The sequence below is a fragment of the Nematolebias whitei genome, chromosome 17 (assembly GCF_014905685.2).
Source record: "Nematolebias whitei isolate Nwh7 chromosome 17, NemWhi1, whole genome shotgun sequence".
Lineage (NCBI taxonomy): Eukaryota > Metazoa > Chordata > Actinopteri > Cyprinodontiformes > Rivulidae > Nematolebias > Nematolebias whitei.
The window spans coordinates 3674238-3692896 of record NC_056514.1 but is presented as its reverse complement, the minus strand read 5'-3'; the positions used below and the strand labels follow the sequence as shown (position 1 = coordinate 3692896).

The following is an 18659-nucleotide window of genomic DNA, read 5'->3' as shown; positions in this document are numbered from 1 at the left end:
CCCCATATAGAAAGTACATGTGAACCTGACATTTTGTTTGTCTCTCCTTCCTGTCCTCTCAACCAGCCGGTCAAAGCAGATGGCCGCTTGTCCTGAGCCTGGTTCTGCTGGAGGTTTCTTCCTCCTGAGGGAGTTTTCCACTGTTGCCATTGTGCTTGCTCAGGATGGGAGACGTGAAGATTCAACTTGTCTGGCCTCCTTAGATAAAGAACTTTACTAATTGTTTTTTCTATGTACGTGAATGTTCCTGTTCCGTGCCCTGAGACAACTTTGTTGTGACTTGGATCTATAATAAACAGAATTGAATTGTGAACCTACTAAAGTGGCTGCTGAGTGTATACAAATAGAGTACATTATTTACACACGCACAATTTTTTTAAACTTTTTTTATTGTAACTTATTAAGAAGAATACAGACGTGCCCTCTGAAAACAACCACTCTTCCACTGAGCATCACCCCCACAACAGAACAAATACCCAAAGAGACTAATCAACAGAAACAAGATCCAACAGAACAGTATTTCTTTGTACAAGAAGTAAAGCGGTGTTGCAGTTCATGCAGCTCTGGGATGACAGTGAGGTTGAGGTGGAGTTCCAAACCTGGTTATGAATTTTATTACAGCTTCGTCTTGAGACTGTATGTCAGTCACAAAAAGGATGTGAGACTCAAACAAGCTGCATGACTATCGTTATCCAGGAGCCTCTTTACTGCGCGAGTCAAGCAGGTCAAGTCATTCCACCATCAAGGAAACTGCAACCCAAGCCTGGTCCTTTCCTTCAGGGTCCCAGTCATCCTTAGGTGTTAGTTTCTGCTAGTTTTGGAGGGTCCAGGATCTGGTCTCCTTCTGAGCAGGGCTGCAGAGACTGAAGGATATTTTCCAGGGTCCACTGCTCCTCTCGTAAGACGTGATCCTGCAGGGTGAACGGACCCTGCTTTGTTCTGATCAGCTCCTTCACATGAGCACATGATGACAAAGCTGCAGCAAACAGGCAGAAATATGACATGAGTGAAAGGAAAACTAGTCTCAGTTAAAGGGATAGCTCAGATCTTTAGAAGTGGAGTTCTGTAAAACAGTTTAAACAACACACTTGATAACTTTATGGTGAATAGTGGAGGATAAAAAATGTGAAAGCACATTAGGAAGACTGTTTTTATGACCAGTGCACCACTTGTAAACCTAGTGTAGGACGAGTTTAGTATGGATCTGATTAGCTTAGCTTCATGGTTGCTAACAGCTGTGCTAAATTAACAAGCCCCGCTCCACTCGCTGTTTTCTTAGATTCTTGAGGGCAGACAAAGCAAAAAAATTCCAGCCATTTTATCAGTTATCGGCAGTATCGCTGTTCCCGCCCAAAATTGGTATCGTGATTGGCTAAAATTTCCATTTCGGTCGGGCTCTAGTCTTCTCCACATGTTTTGGGTCACTGTTGTGTTGGAAGGTGAACCTTCCATCCAGGTGGAGGTTCTGACCGATTCGCCCAGATCCGGATGCTGAAAAGCACTCCACAATATGATGCTGCCACCAACATGCCTGTATCCAGTATCCTTCTTGAACTTAAGGTCATATCTGACTGGGTTGCATCTGTTGAGAGACAAGTTGGGGACCACAAATTGTCCCAACTTGTCAAGCTGAGCCCATTTTTTTAGTTGCTGTCCCACTGAAATCTGTTTGCAGCTGACCTCAGGGAAGGTGGTGGGACATATGGTTGTAGCAGATCAGAGAGATGGGGAGGGGGGGCGGGGGCAAAACTGTTCAGTGATTGGTATACATACAGTAGTATTTTGAACTGGATTCGAAAGTGAACCGGTAACCAGTGCAGTGAGGCCAAAACTGGTGTAATGTGCTCTCTTTTGCCTGTACTGGTTAAAAATCGGGCTGCTGCATTCTGGACCAGTTGTAGTCGTGCAATGGAGGTCTGACTGATACGAAACAGGAGTGAATTGCAGTAATCAAGCCTAGATGTAATGAATGCATGTATTACTGCCTCCAGGTTCTTTTTGGACAATATGGGCTTCAGTTTAGACAGCCGCCTCAGTTGGAAGAAACATGATTTAACAATCATGTTTATATGATTAAGTTTCAGGGAAGGGTCAATTATCACTCCCAGATTAGTGACTCACGCCAACTCTCTTTAAGTATTTGAAAAGAGACCTGCAGACTGTCTTTCCTCCACTTTCGCTCCGCGCTCCTGCACTGCTGCCTAACGGCCTTGGTGATGTCATTCAGCCAAGGTTCTGCTCTGAGTTTTGATTTTTTTAGTTTTAACCAGAGCAACATGTCTTTAAGCAGACAGAGTTGAACTGGGATGTCATCTCCTCAGTGGTAGTGAGAAACACCGGGGGCTGAATTATCATTTCAGAGTTATAAACATCTGTGAAACGTGTGGCAGTGAAATGGTTAATGGCCCGGCTACTACGTGCAGGAACGCACGGCTTAGGAGTTAGATGGAGGAGGGTGAACTCAAACTGGACTGGCATGTGGTCTGAAAAAACATCATCACCAATTTCAAGATTACCAACAGTCACATCACGAGTTAAAACAAGGTCCAGTGTATGTCCGCGCTCTTGGGTGGGACCGTTTACATGCTGAGTTAAATTAAATGAGTCCAATAAATCTAAAAAGTCCTTAACCAAGGGCTTCTCAGGACAGCACACATGCAAATTAAAGTCCCCAATAATGAAAACATGCTCATATTTTGGTGTGATTTCAGCCAAAATGTCAGAAAACTCATTTATGAAATCCTTAGATCGAGGTGGGCGGTAGACGAGTGCAAATAAAGTCTGAGGTGAATGGCCGAGTTCAAAGACGCTCAGCTCAAAGCTGGCGCGGGAAACTGGGATGGGCAGTTGTTTACAGTCAAAAGTTGATTTGAATATTGTTAATAATCCACCACCGCACCGGCCTGATGGCTGCAGGGCGTTAAAATACAGACAGTTCGGTGGCAATAATTCCGTCAAGGCGCTGGGCTCACCCGGAGACATCCAAGTCTCTGTGATGCAGAGAAAGTCCAGATCATGCTCTTGAAAGTAGTCCCTGAGGATAAAAGTTTTGTTGGTAACAGATCTTGCGTTGACCAAACACATCTGGATACTGTCCAAAGTGAACTCAGCAGTGGTGGAGGGAGCGCGTGCCAATGGCAGCAGGTTTTCAATAACAGCCCCACCGGGTCGGCCCGTGCGCCGCACCAGCCGACAACTCCCGTTGTTTACCTGGTCCGGGCACGCGGGAAGCTGGCGATGGAAACCATGACCACCAGCTGAAGAGGAAGATGCAGCGCGCAGGGCTTTCAGCTTTACCAGCTGCCCAGCACGTTTTCCCCGGAGTCTGGAACGATATCTCCGGGCAGGGAGGTGAGGAGCACAGCGAAGGTAAACATGCACGTCTGCCAGCAGCGGGGTAAGGGGGGGGGGTCCAGCGGAACGCTCATAATGATCCAAATAAGCGACATCGGCGGCAGAAAAACGAAGATCCAGAAGCTGTTGTCGGTCATAAACCAGCAGCGAGTTTATGTCCCAGATGAAAAACGAACAAAACAAATAATCCGAACACCATCAGCAGAGGTGGCTTGCAAGCCATGTACACGGGCGCCATCTTAGTGGAAATTCATCCGCAAACCCGCCCACTCAGACCAGTATTTGCAGTTTGACCCCCATCACCCTTTGGAGCACAAGTTAGGAGTCATCAGGACTCTGTACCACAGAGCAGACAGCGTCCCCACTAGCTCAGGAGCCAGGCAGAAGGAGAAATCCCACACAAAACAGGCTCTAGAGCAATGTGGATATCCTAACTGGGCCTTCCTGAAAGCAGAGAAGAAACCCAAACAGGACTCCAGTCAGCCATCAGGTGAAAAGGAGGAACCCAGACCCAGACCAGTGGTCATTCCATATGCTGAGGGAGTATCAGAGAAACTGAGACGTTTATTTTCTAAACATAACGTCCCAGTGGCTTTTAAACCCCAAAATACATTAAAGACTGGTTCATCCCAAAGATCCAGTCCCCCGGCACAAACAGAGTAATGTTGTGTATGCTGTTCAGTGTCAGGAGGGTGAACAGTCTTACATCGGGGAAACTAAACAGCCACTGGCCAAAAGGATGGACCAGCACAGAAGATCAACATCATCAGGCCAGGACTCTGAGGTCTACACTCATCTCCAGGCCAGCGGTCACTCTTTCAAGGATGAAGATGTTCACATCCTGGACAGAGAGGAACAATGGTTTGAGAGAGGAGTAAAGGAGGCCATCTTTGTGAAAAGAAACCGTCCATCATTAAACAGGGGTGGAGCCTCTGGGTTCAACTGTCCCCCTCTTACAATGCTGTGATTGCTAGTATCACTCAGCCCTCTGTGAACAGTAAACAGCCATCAGGTGCTAATGATCCATTGTTAGGCTGATGGTCCTTCTTGAGCATGTGATCAGCTGGTTTTGGTTGTCAGCAGCAAAACTGGTTGATCCACTCTAAGAAGGTGCTATTTAAGAGACTGAGCTGAAAACAGCACCTCAGACTGAGGAAGTCCTCAGGATGAGAGACGAAACGTTTTTATATTTTTTTGTTGTTTTGCTTTGTTTTGTTTTTTGAATGTCCAGAGGACCAGATTTAACGTTTTTAGATTTTTTTTCCTGGATTATTGAGCATGCATCAGGATATTTTGATCTTACTGTATGTCACAAATCATAACAAGTGGGGTTAATGTGTGTGGAGTAGGGGTCTGAGAATAACTACAATCCACCTCTTCACTTCAAACACTGTTAAGAACTTTAATAACTTCTAAAGATCTGAATTTCTCCTTTAACTCGTACCACAGCTGAACTGAGTTCTACAGCAAACATCAACAAGTGACATTTTAATGAAAAGGAGAATGTAGTTTTACCTTTTCCCAGGTCATCCACCAAACTTCTGACATAAAATCCACCGCCACACTCAATATCTGTTGCATAAATGAAAATAAAATAAGAAAGGACAGAAATTTCATCCAAAATGCTGCTTCGAGAAACTAAGAAAGGCAGAGTGATCAACATGTGCTGACCCAGAGTGAAGAGAGGAGATCTGAACTCCTGCAGGGTCAGGCTGTACACAGTAACAGGCCTTGCAGGCTTGGCCTCAACCTTGTGACCTTGCTTTAACAAGACAGAGAGGCGCTGACCGTCTTTTTTCAGTGCAGAGTAGCTAAAAAGCAAACACAGTAAAACATCACCTTACGTAGGAGATGGGCTTTGCTCTTTGAAGCCAACAGTTTATGTTTTCATAAGTACGGTAGTTAACGTTAGAAAGTAGTCATACCCCCTTCACTTTATGTTGCAGCTTGATGCTACTATTTTTTACGTTAAATTTTCTTAGTAATCTTCACTACTCAGTACAACAAAATGATGAAGTAAATTCTTTTGGTAAATTTCTTTAAATAAATTCCTTAAATATCACATTTAATTTGATTTCAACTCTAACTCTGGCTGGGCTGTTTTAAGGCATTAACAAAGTGGTTCCTAAGCCACTACTGTTAAATGTGCGATATATCGATAGGGCCATTATTTCAGGCTGTTAGATGTTTGGGGACTTATAGTATCGGTGATAATTGTCCCATTATGCCCATTATATATAAACACTTAATTTTCACCCCTAAAATTCTGGTAACTAGCCGTAATTGTAAGAATGTATCCAGCAGAGGGCGCATGAAGACTACTTTCAAGTCATGTTAAGTTTCATGTTTGACATTCAGCACACATGAAAAAGGGAGGCATACTGTGTGTAGTGTATTTTGGTGAACAGAGCATGGTAAGTTTAATTGAACTGATCTGTAAAATTAAAAAAATTTATAAAATTGAAAAAAAAATTACACTCTTCAACTCTCCAACCAGCTTGTTGGATTACGTCAGAATGTGCCTCTCAAGTTGGCAGGCTAACTTTAGTGTTCAGATGCACCGCCTTCATGACATTAGCTCCACTGTCAGTAGTTATAATGAGTCTTGTTGGATTGAGCTGCCAGTTTGTGAGGACATTCAGTGTTAGCAACATTATCTTTGTCGTCCTCAATGAAAGGAATCATCTGAAATCTTTACTTCGCTCAAACGAAAAATAAACACTGCTGCGATCAATACTAATTAGGTCTTACATGACTGTTTAAAAATGAACAGAGAAGGGTGTTTCTTTGTTTAATTTATATTTTTTTAACACACTTGATAACTTTATGGTGAATAGTGGAGGATAAAAAATGTGAAAGCACATTAGGAAGACTGTTTTTATGACCAGTGCACCACTTGTAAACCTAGTGTAGGACGAGTTTAGTATGGATCTGATTAGCTTAGCTTCATGGTTGCTAACAGCTGTGCTAAATTAACAAGCCCCGCTCCACTCGCTGTTCTCTTAGATTCTTGAGGGCAGACAAAGCAAAAAAAATTCCAGCCATTTTATCTGTTATCGGCAGTATCGCTGTTCCCGCCCAAAATTGGTATCGTGATTGGCTAAAATTTCCATTTCGGTCGGGCTCTAGTCTTCTCCACATGTTTTGGGTCACTGTTGTGTTGGAAGGTGAACCTTCCATCCAGGTGGAGGTTCTGACCGATTCGCCCAGATCCGGATGCTGAAAAGCACTCCACAATATGATGCTGCCACCAACATGCCTGTATCCAGTATCCTTCTTGAACTTAAGGTCATATCTGACTGGGTTGCGTCTGTTGAGAGACAAGTTGGGGACCACAAATTGTCCCCAACTTGTCAAGCTGAGCCAATTTTTTTAGTTGCTGTCCCACTGAATTGTTTGCAACCAGCATGGCATAAGGTCATGTTTTGTGTGGTTAGTTTATTTGAATGAATTTTTTTCCAACTCAGCTCATTTTGTGCCCAACCTTTATCTACCCCCACACCTTTGATTTAATCTGCTGGAGCACGCTTTAGAAATGAAATCAAATTCAGACCCGTTTTTAAAATAATAGTGTCCCACTACTGAGATATGTTTTTCATCTGTAGGTTTATTGATTCAAGGAATTTTTTACTGTCATACCAGCTAACATTTGCATGTTTATGGTATGAAATTCGGACTCAGGTCCCAGATCAAAAAGTCTAACAATTAACAAGTAAATAAATACAAAAGTATATATATATATATATATATATATATATATATATATATTTATATATATGCGAGGAAAATACCCTGCGACTTTGCAAGTTCTCCCACTTAGAAATCATGGAGGGGTCTAAAATTTTCATCTTAGGTCCATGTCCACTATGAGAGAAAATCTAAAAAATAAATAAAATCTGGAAATCACAATGTAAGATTTTTAAACAATTTATTTGTGTTTTACTGCTGCAAATAAGTATTTGAACAGCTGCCAATCAGCAACAGTTCTGGCCCTCAAAGACCTGTTAGTCCACCTCTAAAAAGTCCACCTCCACTCCACTTATTATTCTAAATTAGAAGCAGCTGTTTGAGGTCGTTAGCTGCATAAAGACACCGGTCCACCCCACACAATCAGTAAGACTCCAACTACTAACATGGATAAGACCAAAGAGCTGTCCAAAGACACCAGAGACAAAATTGTAGACCTCCACAAGGCTGGAAAGGGTTACGGGGCAACTGCCAAGCAGCTTGGTGAAAAAAAATCAACAGTTGGAGCAATTATTCAATTCAATTCAATTCAATTCAAAAATACTTTATTAATCCCAGAGGGAAATTATTTTGTTGTTGTAACTTGTTATCCTCATTTAATTAAGAGATGTCATAGATGCTGATGCTGTAGACAGGAAGGATCTCTTGTAAAGGTCCATCCCACAGTGGATCCTAAGAAACTGGCTGCAGATGCCGTCCAATTCGTCCACCCAGACTCGGCTGGCCTCTTGGTTCCCCTGGACTGTAGGACCGCTTGAATGGCGGGCAGAACTCCTCCCAGAGCGATGGCCACTCCTCCCAGCAGTCTGCCGAGCTCCTCATAGCTGTGGACAGCCAACTGTAGGTGCTGAGGGATGATCCTGTTCTTCTGCTGTCGTGAGCCATGTTTCCTGCTAGTTCCAGGATCTCAGTGGTCAGGCACAGCTGGCAGGTAGATGAGAATGCGTCCATAGAACATCCTTTTCAACTCATTTGAGAGTTGGGGCCATAGTTGAGATATTATTTGAGCTTTTGAGATGTTAATCAGCTGCTGTTGTTGTAGAAAACTGCCTTGTTGCCATGGCTACGCATCATAACAAATGTCCAAAACTAAAAAAAGTTTCAGTAAAAATCCTTCCAGCTGCACAGCATCTGATACCAGAGGAAACAATCATCCAAAAAATATGATTTACATCCAGAAAAAGAGGAATTAAAGTTTCCAAAAACAAAATCTCAGAATGAAAGTAACAGAGCTGCTACAACATGCAGCCACCTTGAGCGGCGCAATAGAATATTAGAATATTCTTAATACAATATTAGAAAATGGAAGAAGTTAAACATGACTGTCAATCTCCCTCGAAGTGGGGCTCCATGAAAGATCTCAACTCGTGGACTATCAGTGATCCTAAAGGTGAGGAATCAGCCCAGAACTACATGGGAGGAGCTGGTCCATGACCTGAAGAGCTGGCACCACTGTTTCCATGGTTACTATGAGTAATACACCAAGACGTCATAGTTTAAAATCACGCATGGCACGGAAGGTTCCCCTGCTTAAATCAGCACACGTCAAGGTCCGTCTTAAGTTTGACCATGACCATTTGGATGATCCAGAGCAGTCATGGGAGAAAGTTATGAGGTCAGATGAGACCAAAATAGAACTTTTTGGTCTTAATTCTACTCGCCGTGTTTGGAGGACGAAGAATGATGAGTAACATCCCCAAAACACCATCCCTACTGTGAAGCATGGGGGTGGAAGCATCATGCTATGGGGGTGTTTTTCTGCACATGAGACAGGACGACTATACTGTATTAAGGAGAGGATGACCGGGGCCATGGATTGAGAGATTTTGGGGAACAACCTCCTTCCCTCAGTTAGATCATTGAAGATGGGTCGTGGCTGGGTCTTCCAACATGACAATGACCCGAAGCACCCAGCCAGGAGAACCAAGGAGTAGCTCTGTAAGAAGCAGATCAAGGTTCTGGAGTGGCATAGCTAGTCTCCAGACCTAAACCCTATAGAAAATCTTTGGAGGGAGCTCAAACTCAGTGTTTTTCAGCGACAGCCCAGAAACCTGCTGATCTAGAGAAGATCTGTGGAGGAATGGACCAAAATCTCTGCTGCAGTGAACCTGGTGAAAAACTAAAGGAAACCTTTGACCTCTGTAACTGCAAACAAAGATACTGTACCAAATATTAACATTGATTTCACAGGTGTTCAAATACTTATTTGCAGCAGTAACACACAAATAAATTATTTTTTTTAAAAATCATACATTTTGATTTCTGGATTTAAAAAAAATTTTTTTTAGATTCTGTCTCTCACAGTGGACATGCACCTAAGTGGGAGAACTTGCAAAGTCACAGGGTATTTTCTTCACTGTATATATAGATATATATATACAATTAAAATAAAGTAAAAAGTAAGATGAAGCTGAATTAAGTAAAGCTCGAGTTCAGCAGTCTGACAGCTGCAGGGAAGAAACTGTTTCTGAGGCTGGTGGTCTTGCTCCAAATGCTCCTCAGTTGCCTGCTTGAGGGGAGGGGCTGGAACAGACTGCGTGCAGGATGAGTGGAGTCTGCCATGCCACATGGTGATGCAGGTGCAGAGAACACTTTCCACCACACAGCGATAGAAGCTCCTCAGGACAGAGCTCCCAAGTCCAGCTCTCCACAGCTTCCTGAGGAAGTAGAGATGCTGGTGGGCCTTCTTGACCAGACAGAAAGTGTTGGCTCTCCAGGTGAAGTCACTGGATATATGCATCCCCAGGCAAATGTAGCAGGAGACCACCTCCACAGCTGTTCCTCCATTGTGTAGGGAATGAAGAGAATCCTTGTCCCTTCTGAAATCCACCACCATCTCCTTGGCCTTCTTCACAATGATGCAGAGATTATTGTCTCTGCACCACTGCACCAGGTGTTCCATCTCCTCTCTGTATTTGGACTCATAATTGTTCGTGATGTGCCCCACTACTTCTGTGTTGTCCACAAACTTCACTATATGACAGCTGTGGTGTCTAGCCAAGCAGTCATATGTCAGCATAGTGAACAGGAAGGGGCTCAGCACACAGCCCTGGGGCAAGCCAATGCTGCGAGTGATGGAGGAGACAACGTTGTGGATCCTGACAGTCTAAGGTCTGTTGGTCAGGAAGTCCAGAATCCCGTTCCCCAGTATGGGACTCGGTCCAAGAAAGGAGAGCTTCTGATACAGGGTCTGTGGGATGATGGTGTTGAAGGCCGAGGAGAAATCCAGAAAGAGCAGACAGATGTAAGAATTTCTGCTCTCCAGGTGGGTGAGGGCTGTCACAACGCTGTGTGGACCACCGATGAGATGGCGTCAGCAGTGGAGCAGTTCCTTCTGTAGGTGTACTGATGTGGGTCCACAACGACATAGATGGAGTCCTTGGTATGCCATGACCAGTCTCTCGAAGCACTTCATGACTACTGATTTTAAGGCTATAAGTCGGTAGTCATTCAGGGCTGTCACTGTGAAGCAATTGGATACAGGGACAATAGTGGTGGATTTAAAGCAGGTGGTGACAAATGCCATTTACAGTGAGGTGTTGAAAATGTCCATCAACACCTCAGACAGCTGGTGTGTGCAGTCCTTCAGTAACCATCCTAGGATGTTGTTGGGGCCTGCAGCCTTATGGGGGTTGATTCCCTGAAGGTTCTTCCTCACATCTGCAGTGGTCACACAGATGGGCGTGTCACTGGGTGGTGGTATAAGTCTGGTGCTGGGGGGGTGGAGTTGTTAGGATCCTCAATGCGAGCATATAACTTATTGAGTGCATCTGGCAATGAAGGTTCCCTTGGGCATTGTACATCCCTGATGTTGTAGTTCATAATGCACTTGATGCCTTTTCACATGCGCTGGGGGTCCTTGGTGATGAAGTGACCCAGAATTTTCTGGGCGTATGTGGCTTTGGCCCTTGCAATGCCTGTAGTCAGTCTTTTTCTCGCCTCTCGGAGTGTTGATGCCTCCACTGTCTTGAACGCAGCATCCCTAGCTTTCAGCAGAGCTCTCACCTCAGCATTCAGCCAGGGTTTCTGATTCGGATAACAGGTTACTGTCCTGGTGGTGATGACATCATCAGCACACTTGGAGATTCATTCATTCATTCAATCTTTATTTAGACAGATAAATCACATTGAGCCTCGAAGACTCATTTACAAGTGAGATATGTTTAGACAGACAAAAACTAGTGAAACTGGACACATGGAGGGAGGCAAAAAAATTCCTATTAAACTTTTTCTTCTTGGCTGAGAAGAAAAACTAATATTAAAACAACACCTTGCACATACAAGCACATAGTGGCGTAGACATTCAGCAGATGGGAGGGACGATGAGAGCGGTGAGCAATGTCCAAGGATGCACTCAAGGACACTGTAAGAGTTCTGATAAGGATGGAATGGGTGCAGTTCGGTTCGGTAGGTGGAGCACTAGGTTCTGTTCATAGGGTGGTGCACCACGCATGGTAGGGGAAACACTATTCCATTAATTCACATTTAAACATGTTCAGCTCATTCAGCACTTTCCTGTTGTGACTTTTGGTGATTTAGAAATTTAAAAAATATATATAGGGCGGCTGTGGCTGAGTGGTTAAAGCAGTCGTCCTCCAATGCGAGAGTTGGAGGTTCAAATCCACCAGCAGTCACATGTCGAAGTGCCCCTGGGCAAGACACTGAACCCCTCATAGCCTCTGATGTGTGTCCCATCAGTGTATGAATGTGATCTAAAAGCACTGATTAGTCTCTTTAGAATGATTTGTTCAACTATCTTTGTAGAGATCTAGTATAGAGCTGTATGAATGGGTAAATGAGGCACAGATTGTTGTAAAGAGCTTTGAGTATCTTGAAATAAGATAGAAAGGTGCTATATAAGTACAGTCCGTTTACATTTATCATATATATTATTTAGCTTTTTCAGCCATGCTTTCCTCTTTGAAAATGAATGGAACTTTCCACATTCTTCCTACCACAGCCCTCTGTGTGGAGCAGAAAGCTCCCATCTAGGGTGCCTGGGGGAGCAGACAGTGGGGGTTAAGGGCCTTGCTCAAAGGCCCAGAGTGGGACAAATGAGTGTGGAGGAAGGTGTGGGTGTTTCACCTTTCCCAGCCACATTTTGATGATGTCGGTCCGGGGAGTTGAACTGGCAATCTTCCGATCACAGACTCGCCTTCTCTAGCCACTGCGCCACCACTCCCCCAAACCTAAAAAGCAACTATTGTAGCAAAAGCTTTGAATACTTAGAAGGAAAATGATTTTTTTAATTAGCTTTGTAAAATTGTGTAAAATTTGGTTTTTGCTTTGTCATAATGAGGTACTGAATGCCGATATATAAACAATTGCAAGCAGCAGCATAACCAAACTGCGTAAAATGTAAAGGGAGTCTGAATACTTGCTGAATTTACTGTTTGTGTATTATTTTGAAAAAGATTATTTATCTTTAGAAACTCTTACTCACAGTGGAGGAACCTGCATGATTTCACCAGTAAAAGATTTCAGTTTGTCCTCCATGTCTAGCCTGGTTATGTGTTCTTAGGTTGAGCAGGGAAGGAGGGAAATTAATAAATTAATGTTAAAATGTAGATGAACAGTTGGCACTGCTGTATAAAGAACGGTGAAAAGAGTAAATCTTTGCTTACCAAAGCCTTTCTCTAAAATCACTGACCCTGTGGCATCTAGAGTGTCTGTAGCTGTTCCCAGTTCTCCTACAGCAACATATTTCTAGAAAACAAAAAACATATCAGGATTACAGATTTAACGACAGATTTAATATTTTCATGACTACATAGAAGAGCGTTCACAACTCATAGGCAGGAGGCTAATACTGCTACACTGGAAGATTGCAGACACCACCAGGTCTGACGGTCTACCAGCTGTTACGCTGACAACACTGTAGTGCAGTCCTTCTCAAACGGCTTATTTGCACTGCTCCTAATGAGCCCCAACTCTGCACAGCCCTGCTCAGCTCAGCCTGGATTTGCACCTGCACTTTAGGACGGATTCTGGAGGCGTGTCCAGAATCCAAGTCCTGCTAATGAGAGTTCTGTGATGAGTTAAACTCAAAGCAGTCTGCTCCTCAGATAAAAAGCGTTTATTATTTTTATCTTTGAATATTTCTGTTCAGAGCCTGACACGACTTCTGTTGTGACTTGGCGCTGTATAAATAACCTGAACTGAATTAAATCTGATGAACCAGATTCTACAAAACATTTATTTAAAATTCTACATTTTTCTTCATCATTTGATCTATTTGTGCTCATTGTAGTTTTGTTTCTTGTATACAGATTATTTTTTCTTGCATAGATTATTTTTAGCTTTGATTTAAAGCTTTAAAGTGTAATTCTTGTTTTGTGATTTGTTCATCTGTGGGTTAGAATAAAGTTGAACCAAAGTCTCTTCTTTAAACATGTTTGAGGGAATTATTCCTGAGATCCAATAATTTAGTCTTTTTATGATTTTTCATCTGAGTTAACTTTAATTAACAGATTATTTAATAAAGTCAAAGTGAAAACAGCATTTCATGATAAAGCCAGCACCGTTTATTTATTTTTAATCTTCACTGATAAAAAAATACATTTTTATACATAAAAAGTAAAAAAAAAAACTTCCCGCCTGCCAGGGCTCGGAATCCGGCCTTTGTGAGCACGCGAGGCCGGGACTCGGGGTCCGGCCTCGCGTGCTTCAACGGGTCGGCAGCTTGTATGATCCTCCGCTCGCTTGAATTTTGTCGTCAGTCACCAAACACAAAAAACGCCTGGACTTCAGAATTAAACACGATGTTGTCATTAGTTTTTAAGCAGGGACCAAACAAGGTCCAGAATCAGCCTCAAAACAGCTAAAAGTACTAGCTAAAGTATTAGTGCAAAAGGGTTCTTTCCGTGGCGGGCTGAGCAGAGTATTAGGAGCAGTGCAAATACATAGTGGGGCGCACCCCCCTGGGGGGGCCCGGGGCAATGCCGGGGTGTGGCGCATGTGACCCAGGGATCATGCTTTTTTTTGTCGCAGAGAGTTTTTTGATTTTCTTGCACCGCTCTCATTTTGTCACGTGCATTCCGGCAGCTGTTTGCTCGTATCTCTCCGTCTTACTAATAATAAAGTTATGAAGAAATATGGCTGCCTTGTCGTTTTGGGAGCCATGAAAGAACCGTGTCGCTCCCCTCTGCTGTGGAAATGATAAAAAAATAACTCAAGACACCTCCACTGCATGCATTTTACGCACATGCGTTCTGGACGTCACCCACAGCTCGCATGCAACGAAGAGTAAACTCAAAGCGAGAGCGACACCTGCCCCCTCCTTCCTCTTTCACGTTGACAAAATGTTTTAGTTTTATCAACGAGTGGGCTCAATGATCCCGACTTCCTCATTTTGATTAAAACAATGAATAAATTAGCACAAAATACAAACTGGATTCCTAAAAAGTTTGGACACTAACCACTTTGTGAATAAAAACTGAATGTAATGATGTGGAGGTGCCAACATCTAACATTTTATTCAGAATAGAACACAAATCACAGATCAAAAGTTTAAACTGAGAGAATGCATCATTTTAAGGGAAAAATCTGTTGTTTCCAAATTTCATGGCGTCAACAAATCCCAAAAAAGTTGGCCAAGTCCATTTTTACCACTGTGTGGCATCCCCCCTTCTTCTTACAACACTCAACAGACGTCTGGGGACAGAGGAGACCAGTTTCTCCAGTTTAGAAATAGGAATGCTCTCCCATTCATGTCTAATACAGGCCTCTAACTGTTCAATCGTCTTGGGCCTTCTTTGTCACACCTTCCTCTTTATGATGCACCAAATGTTCTTTATAGGTGAAAGATCTGGACTGCAGGCTGGACATTTCAGTACCCGGATCCTTCTCCTACGTAGCCATGATGTTGTGATTGCTGCAGAATGTGGTCTGGCATTATCGTGTTGAAAAACGCAGGGTCTTCCCTGAAAGAGATGACGTCTAGATGGGAGCATATGTTGTTCTAGAACCTGAACATAGTTCTCTGCATTAATGGTGCCTTTCCAGACATGCAAGCTGCCCATGCCACAAGCGCTCATGCAACCCCATACCATCAGTGATGCAGGCTTCTGAACGGAGCGTTGATAACAACTTGGGCTATCCTTGTCCTCTCTGGTCCGGATGACATGGCGTCCCAGTGTTCCACAAAGAACTTCAAATCGTGACTCATCTGACCACAGAACAGTCTTCCATTTTGCCACACTCCATTTTAAATGACACCTGGCCCAGTGCAAACGTCTGAGCTTGTGGAGCTTGTTTAGAAATGGCTTCTTTGCACTGTAGAGTTTCAGCTGGCAACGGCGGATGGCACGGTGGATTGTGTTCACTGACAACGCTTTCTGGAAGTATTCCTGAGCCCATTCTGTTATTTCCTTGACAGTGGCATTCCTGTTTGAGGTGCAGTGACGTTTAAGGGCCCGGAGATCACGAGCATCCAGTAGAGTTTTACGGCCTTGACCCTTACGCACAGCGATTGTTCCAGATTCTCTGAATCTTTTGATGATGTTATGCACGGTTGATGATGATAACTTAAAAGTCTTTGCTATTTTACGCTGGGTAACACCATTCTGGTATTGCTGCACTATCTTTCTGCGCAACAATGGTGGAATTGGTGATCCTCTTACCATCTTGGCTTCTGAGAGACACTGACACTCTGAGAAGCTCTTTTTATACCCAGTCATGTTGTCAATTGACCTAATTAGTGTTAATTGGTCTTCCAGCTGTTCGTTATATGCTCAATTTCCTTTTTCCAGCCACTTATTGCTACTTGTCCCAACTTTTTTGGGATTTGTTGACACTGTGAAATTTTGAATCAACATATTTTTCCTTTAAAATGTTATATTTACTCAGATTCAACTTTTGATCTGTCATCTATGTTATATTATGAATAAAATATTGACATTTGCCATCTCCACATCATTGTATTCAGTTTTTATTCACAATTTGTTTAGTGTCCCAACTTTTTTGGAATCCAGTTTGTATTTTATTCTTTTTTTAGGTCAAAGTGTTTTATATAACACAGAGTTAAAATGTTGCAGATCAATTTGAATTTATTATTATTTATTGATTATATTTAATTTTATTTTTCAGTATCAAATGGTCAAAAATGTTTAGTTTAAAAAATGATGTTTTTTTTTCAGGCAAATTGATGCACTTTAATTAGTTTCTGTTACAGACTAAAAAACAATGTTAATAAAGTTATTCTTTATTGTAAGCTGATCAATTATTTTCTTTAATGTTAATAAGGACACAATGTTTTGCAGAGTTGTATTTATAACAATTTTATAGACAAATTATACTATTTACAGTCGCAGCAGAGAGTTTGGGGGGGGGGGGGTGTTTACATGTTCCTAGTGGGGGGGCGTAACAGAAAATAAATGAGAAGCACTGGTGTAGTGAAACATGGTGGTGGGAGCAGAGACTGGGAAACTGGTTGCAGTTTAAGGAAAGATGGATGGAGCAAAATACTGAGAATTATTGGGGGGGAACCATCCATCCATCATCTTTACCCACTTCTTCCTTTTCAGGTCACATGGGTCACTGGTGCTCATGTCCAGCAGTCACTGTGCGAGAGAAGAGGGGGTGGACAGGTCTCCAGTCCACCACAGGGACACAGAGACAAACGAGACAAACATTCATTCTCTCACCTAGGAACAATTTAGAGTTACCAATCAGCCTCGCCTGAATGTTTTTAATCTGTGGGAGGAAACCCACGAAAAAAACGTGCAAACTCCACCCAGAAGGGCCCCCGGCTGGGATTCAATCCGACAACCTTCTCTCTGAGAGGCAACAGCTCTACCAACTGAGCCACCCTGATGGGAAACCTGTTTGGAGATTTCTGAAGATTTGAAAGTGGGACAGAGACAGGGACCTTCCAGCAGGACAATGAGCCTAAAAACTCTGCTCAACACGCCACAAGTTCAAAAAGAACCAGTTAAATGTTCTGGAAGGGTTCAGTCAAAGTCCAGACCTGGATCCAACAAAGAATCCTGTGCTCATATTTTGTGCTGTCCTTAAGCAAGACACCTGTCCCCTAACTGATCACTAGGCTGTCCACTGCTCTGCTTGGGTGTATCATCTAAAGTGTGATACAGACACAAAGTTTTGTTGTTGTATGGGAACATGCAATAAACTTTCCCTTCGAGGTATACCACAAATGTAAAAAAGTAACAGAATCCAAGAAAACACACATTCATCAGGTGCTTTTGTTTTTCTCTAAACAAAACTATTTGAGATCTTTGAATTACAAATATGTTGTGCGCATTAAAGACACCCCAAACACCCAACTTTAATTTCTTGAAATTAGATTTTTTAGGCCGTAAAAGAAGTGCAATAAATTATAATGCAATAATGAAAGGGGTACAAACAATACATAAACATTTTTAACCAATTTGAAAGCAGGTGAATGAAAATATTCAAATGAATAAACAAACTGATGGCTTTAACATAAATAGCTGTAGTATTAGAGGTCATATCTCTGTTTAAAGTCCTATCAAACTCACCTTTGACCCAGCCAACATTTTGCTGAGCATTTTAGTTCCATTTCCAACACCGACAACTGAAACAAAGTCACCGTTACATTTGTAGTTTTGATTTTCCAAAAAGATGAACAATTGAATCAATACAGGTGCTGGTCATCAAATTATAATATCATGAAAAAGTTGATTTATTTCAGTAATTCCATTCAAAAAGTGAAACTTGTAGATTATATTCATTCATTACACACAGACTGATATATTTCAAATGTGTATTTCTTTTAATGTTGATGATTATAACTGACAACTAATGAAAACCCAAAATTAACTATCTCAGAAAGTTTGAATATTACTTAAAACTAGGGCTGCACCGATTGCAGTTTTCTGGCCGATCACCGATTTCTAAAAAGTCTGACCTGCTAATTCAGATTTTGGCTGGTAGTGATTTTGTTTTATAAGCGACACTAATGCACCTTCAATTTTCCAATATTATTTTATTGGAAAACATACACTTGAACAATATCCTAGAAACAATACAAAATTGTTTTAACTGGTCACGAGGTAGTGTTTCTAAAATATAAATGAAGTTCAGACAATTGTTAAAACAAACAACAAAATCAGTAAAATCGATTTCTCATGCAAACTGATGGCTTTAACAGACTGGCCAATTTCCCATATCCCTAAATTAAGGAAATCAGGGCCGATTTATCGGTGCACCACTAAAGACCAATTAAAAAAAATTATTTTTAGAAATGTTGGCCAACTGAAAAGAACAAACATGAAAAGAACAAACATGAAAAGAACAAACATGAAGAGAACAAACATGAAGAGAACGAGCATGAAGAGAACGAGCATGAAAAGTACGAGCATGAAAAGTACGAGCATGAAAAGTACGAGCATGAAAAGTACGAGCATGAAAAGTACGAACATGAAAAGTATAAACATGAAAAGTACGAACATGAAAAGAATAAACATGAAAAGTATAAACATGAAAAGTATAAACATGAAAAGTACGAACATGAAAAGAATAAACATGAAAAGTACGAACATGAAAAGTATGAACATGAAAAGTACGAACATGAAAAG

General features: G+C 42.1%; 1 protein-coding gene across 1 annotated transcript in view; it reads right to left on the bottom strand.

Annotated features, from left to right (window-relative positions):
• Positions 1 to 389: 389 nt before the first annotated feature.
• Positions 390 to 18659, bottom strand: part of trub1 (TruB pseudouridine (psi) synthase family member 1) — a 20781-nt gene continuing 2511 nt past the window's right edge. Inside the window, exons 3-8 of the mRNA XM_037690707.1 lie at positions 17601 to 17656; positions 12726 to 12807; positions 12545 to 12617; positions 5026 to 5165; positions 4870 to 4926; positions 390 to 976 (exon numbers count right to left, since the gene is read on the bottom strand). Coding sequence (XP_037546635.1) covers positions 795 to 976; positions 4870 to 4926; positions 5026 to 5165; positions 12545 to 12617; positions 12726 to 12807; positions 17601 to 17656 — 590 coding nt within the window. The 3' untranslated portion in view covers positions 390 to 794. The remainder of the gene's footprint in view (positions 977 to 4869; positions 4927 to 5025; positions 5166 to 12544; positions 12618 to 12725; positions 12808 to 17600; positions 17657 to 18659) is intronic.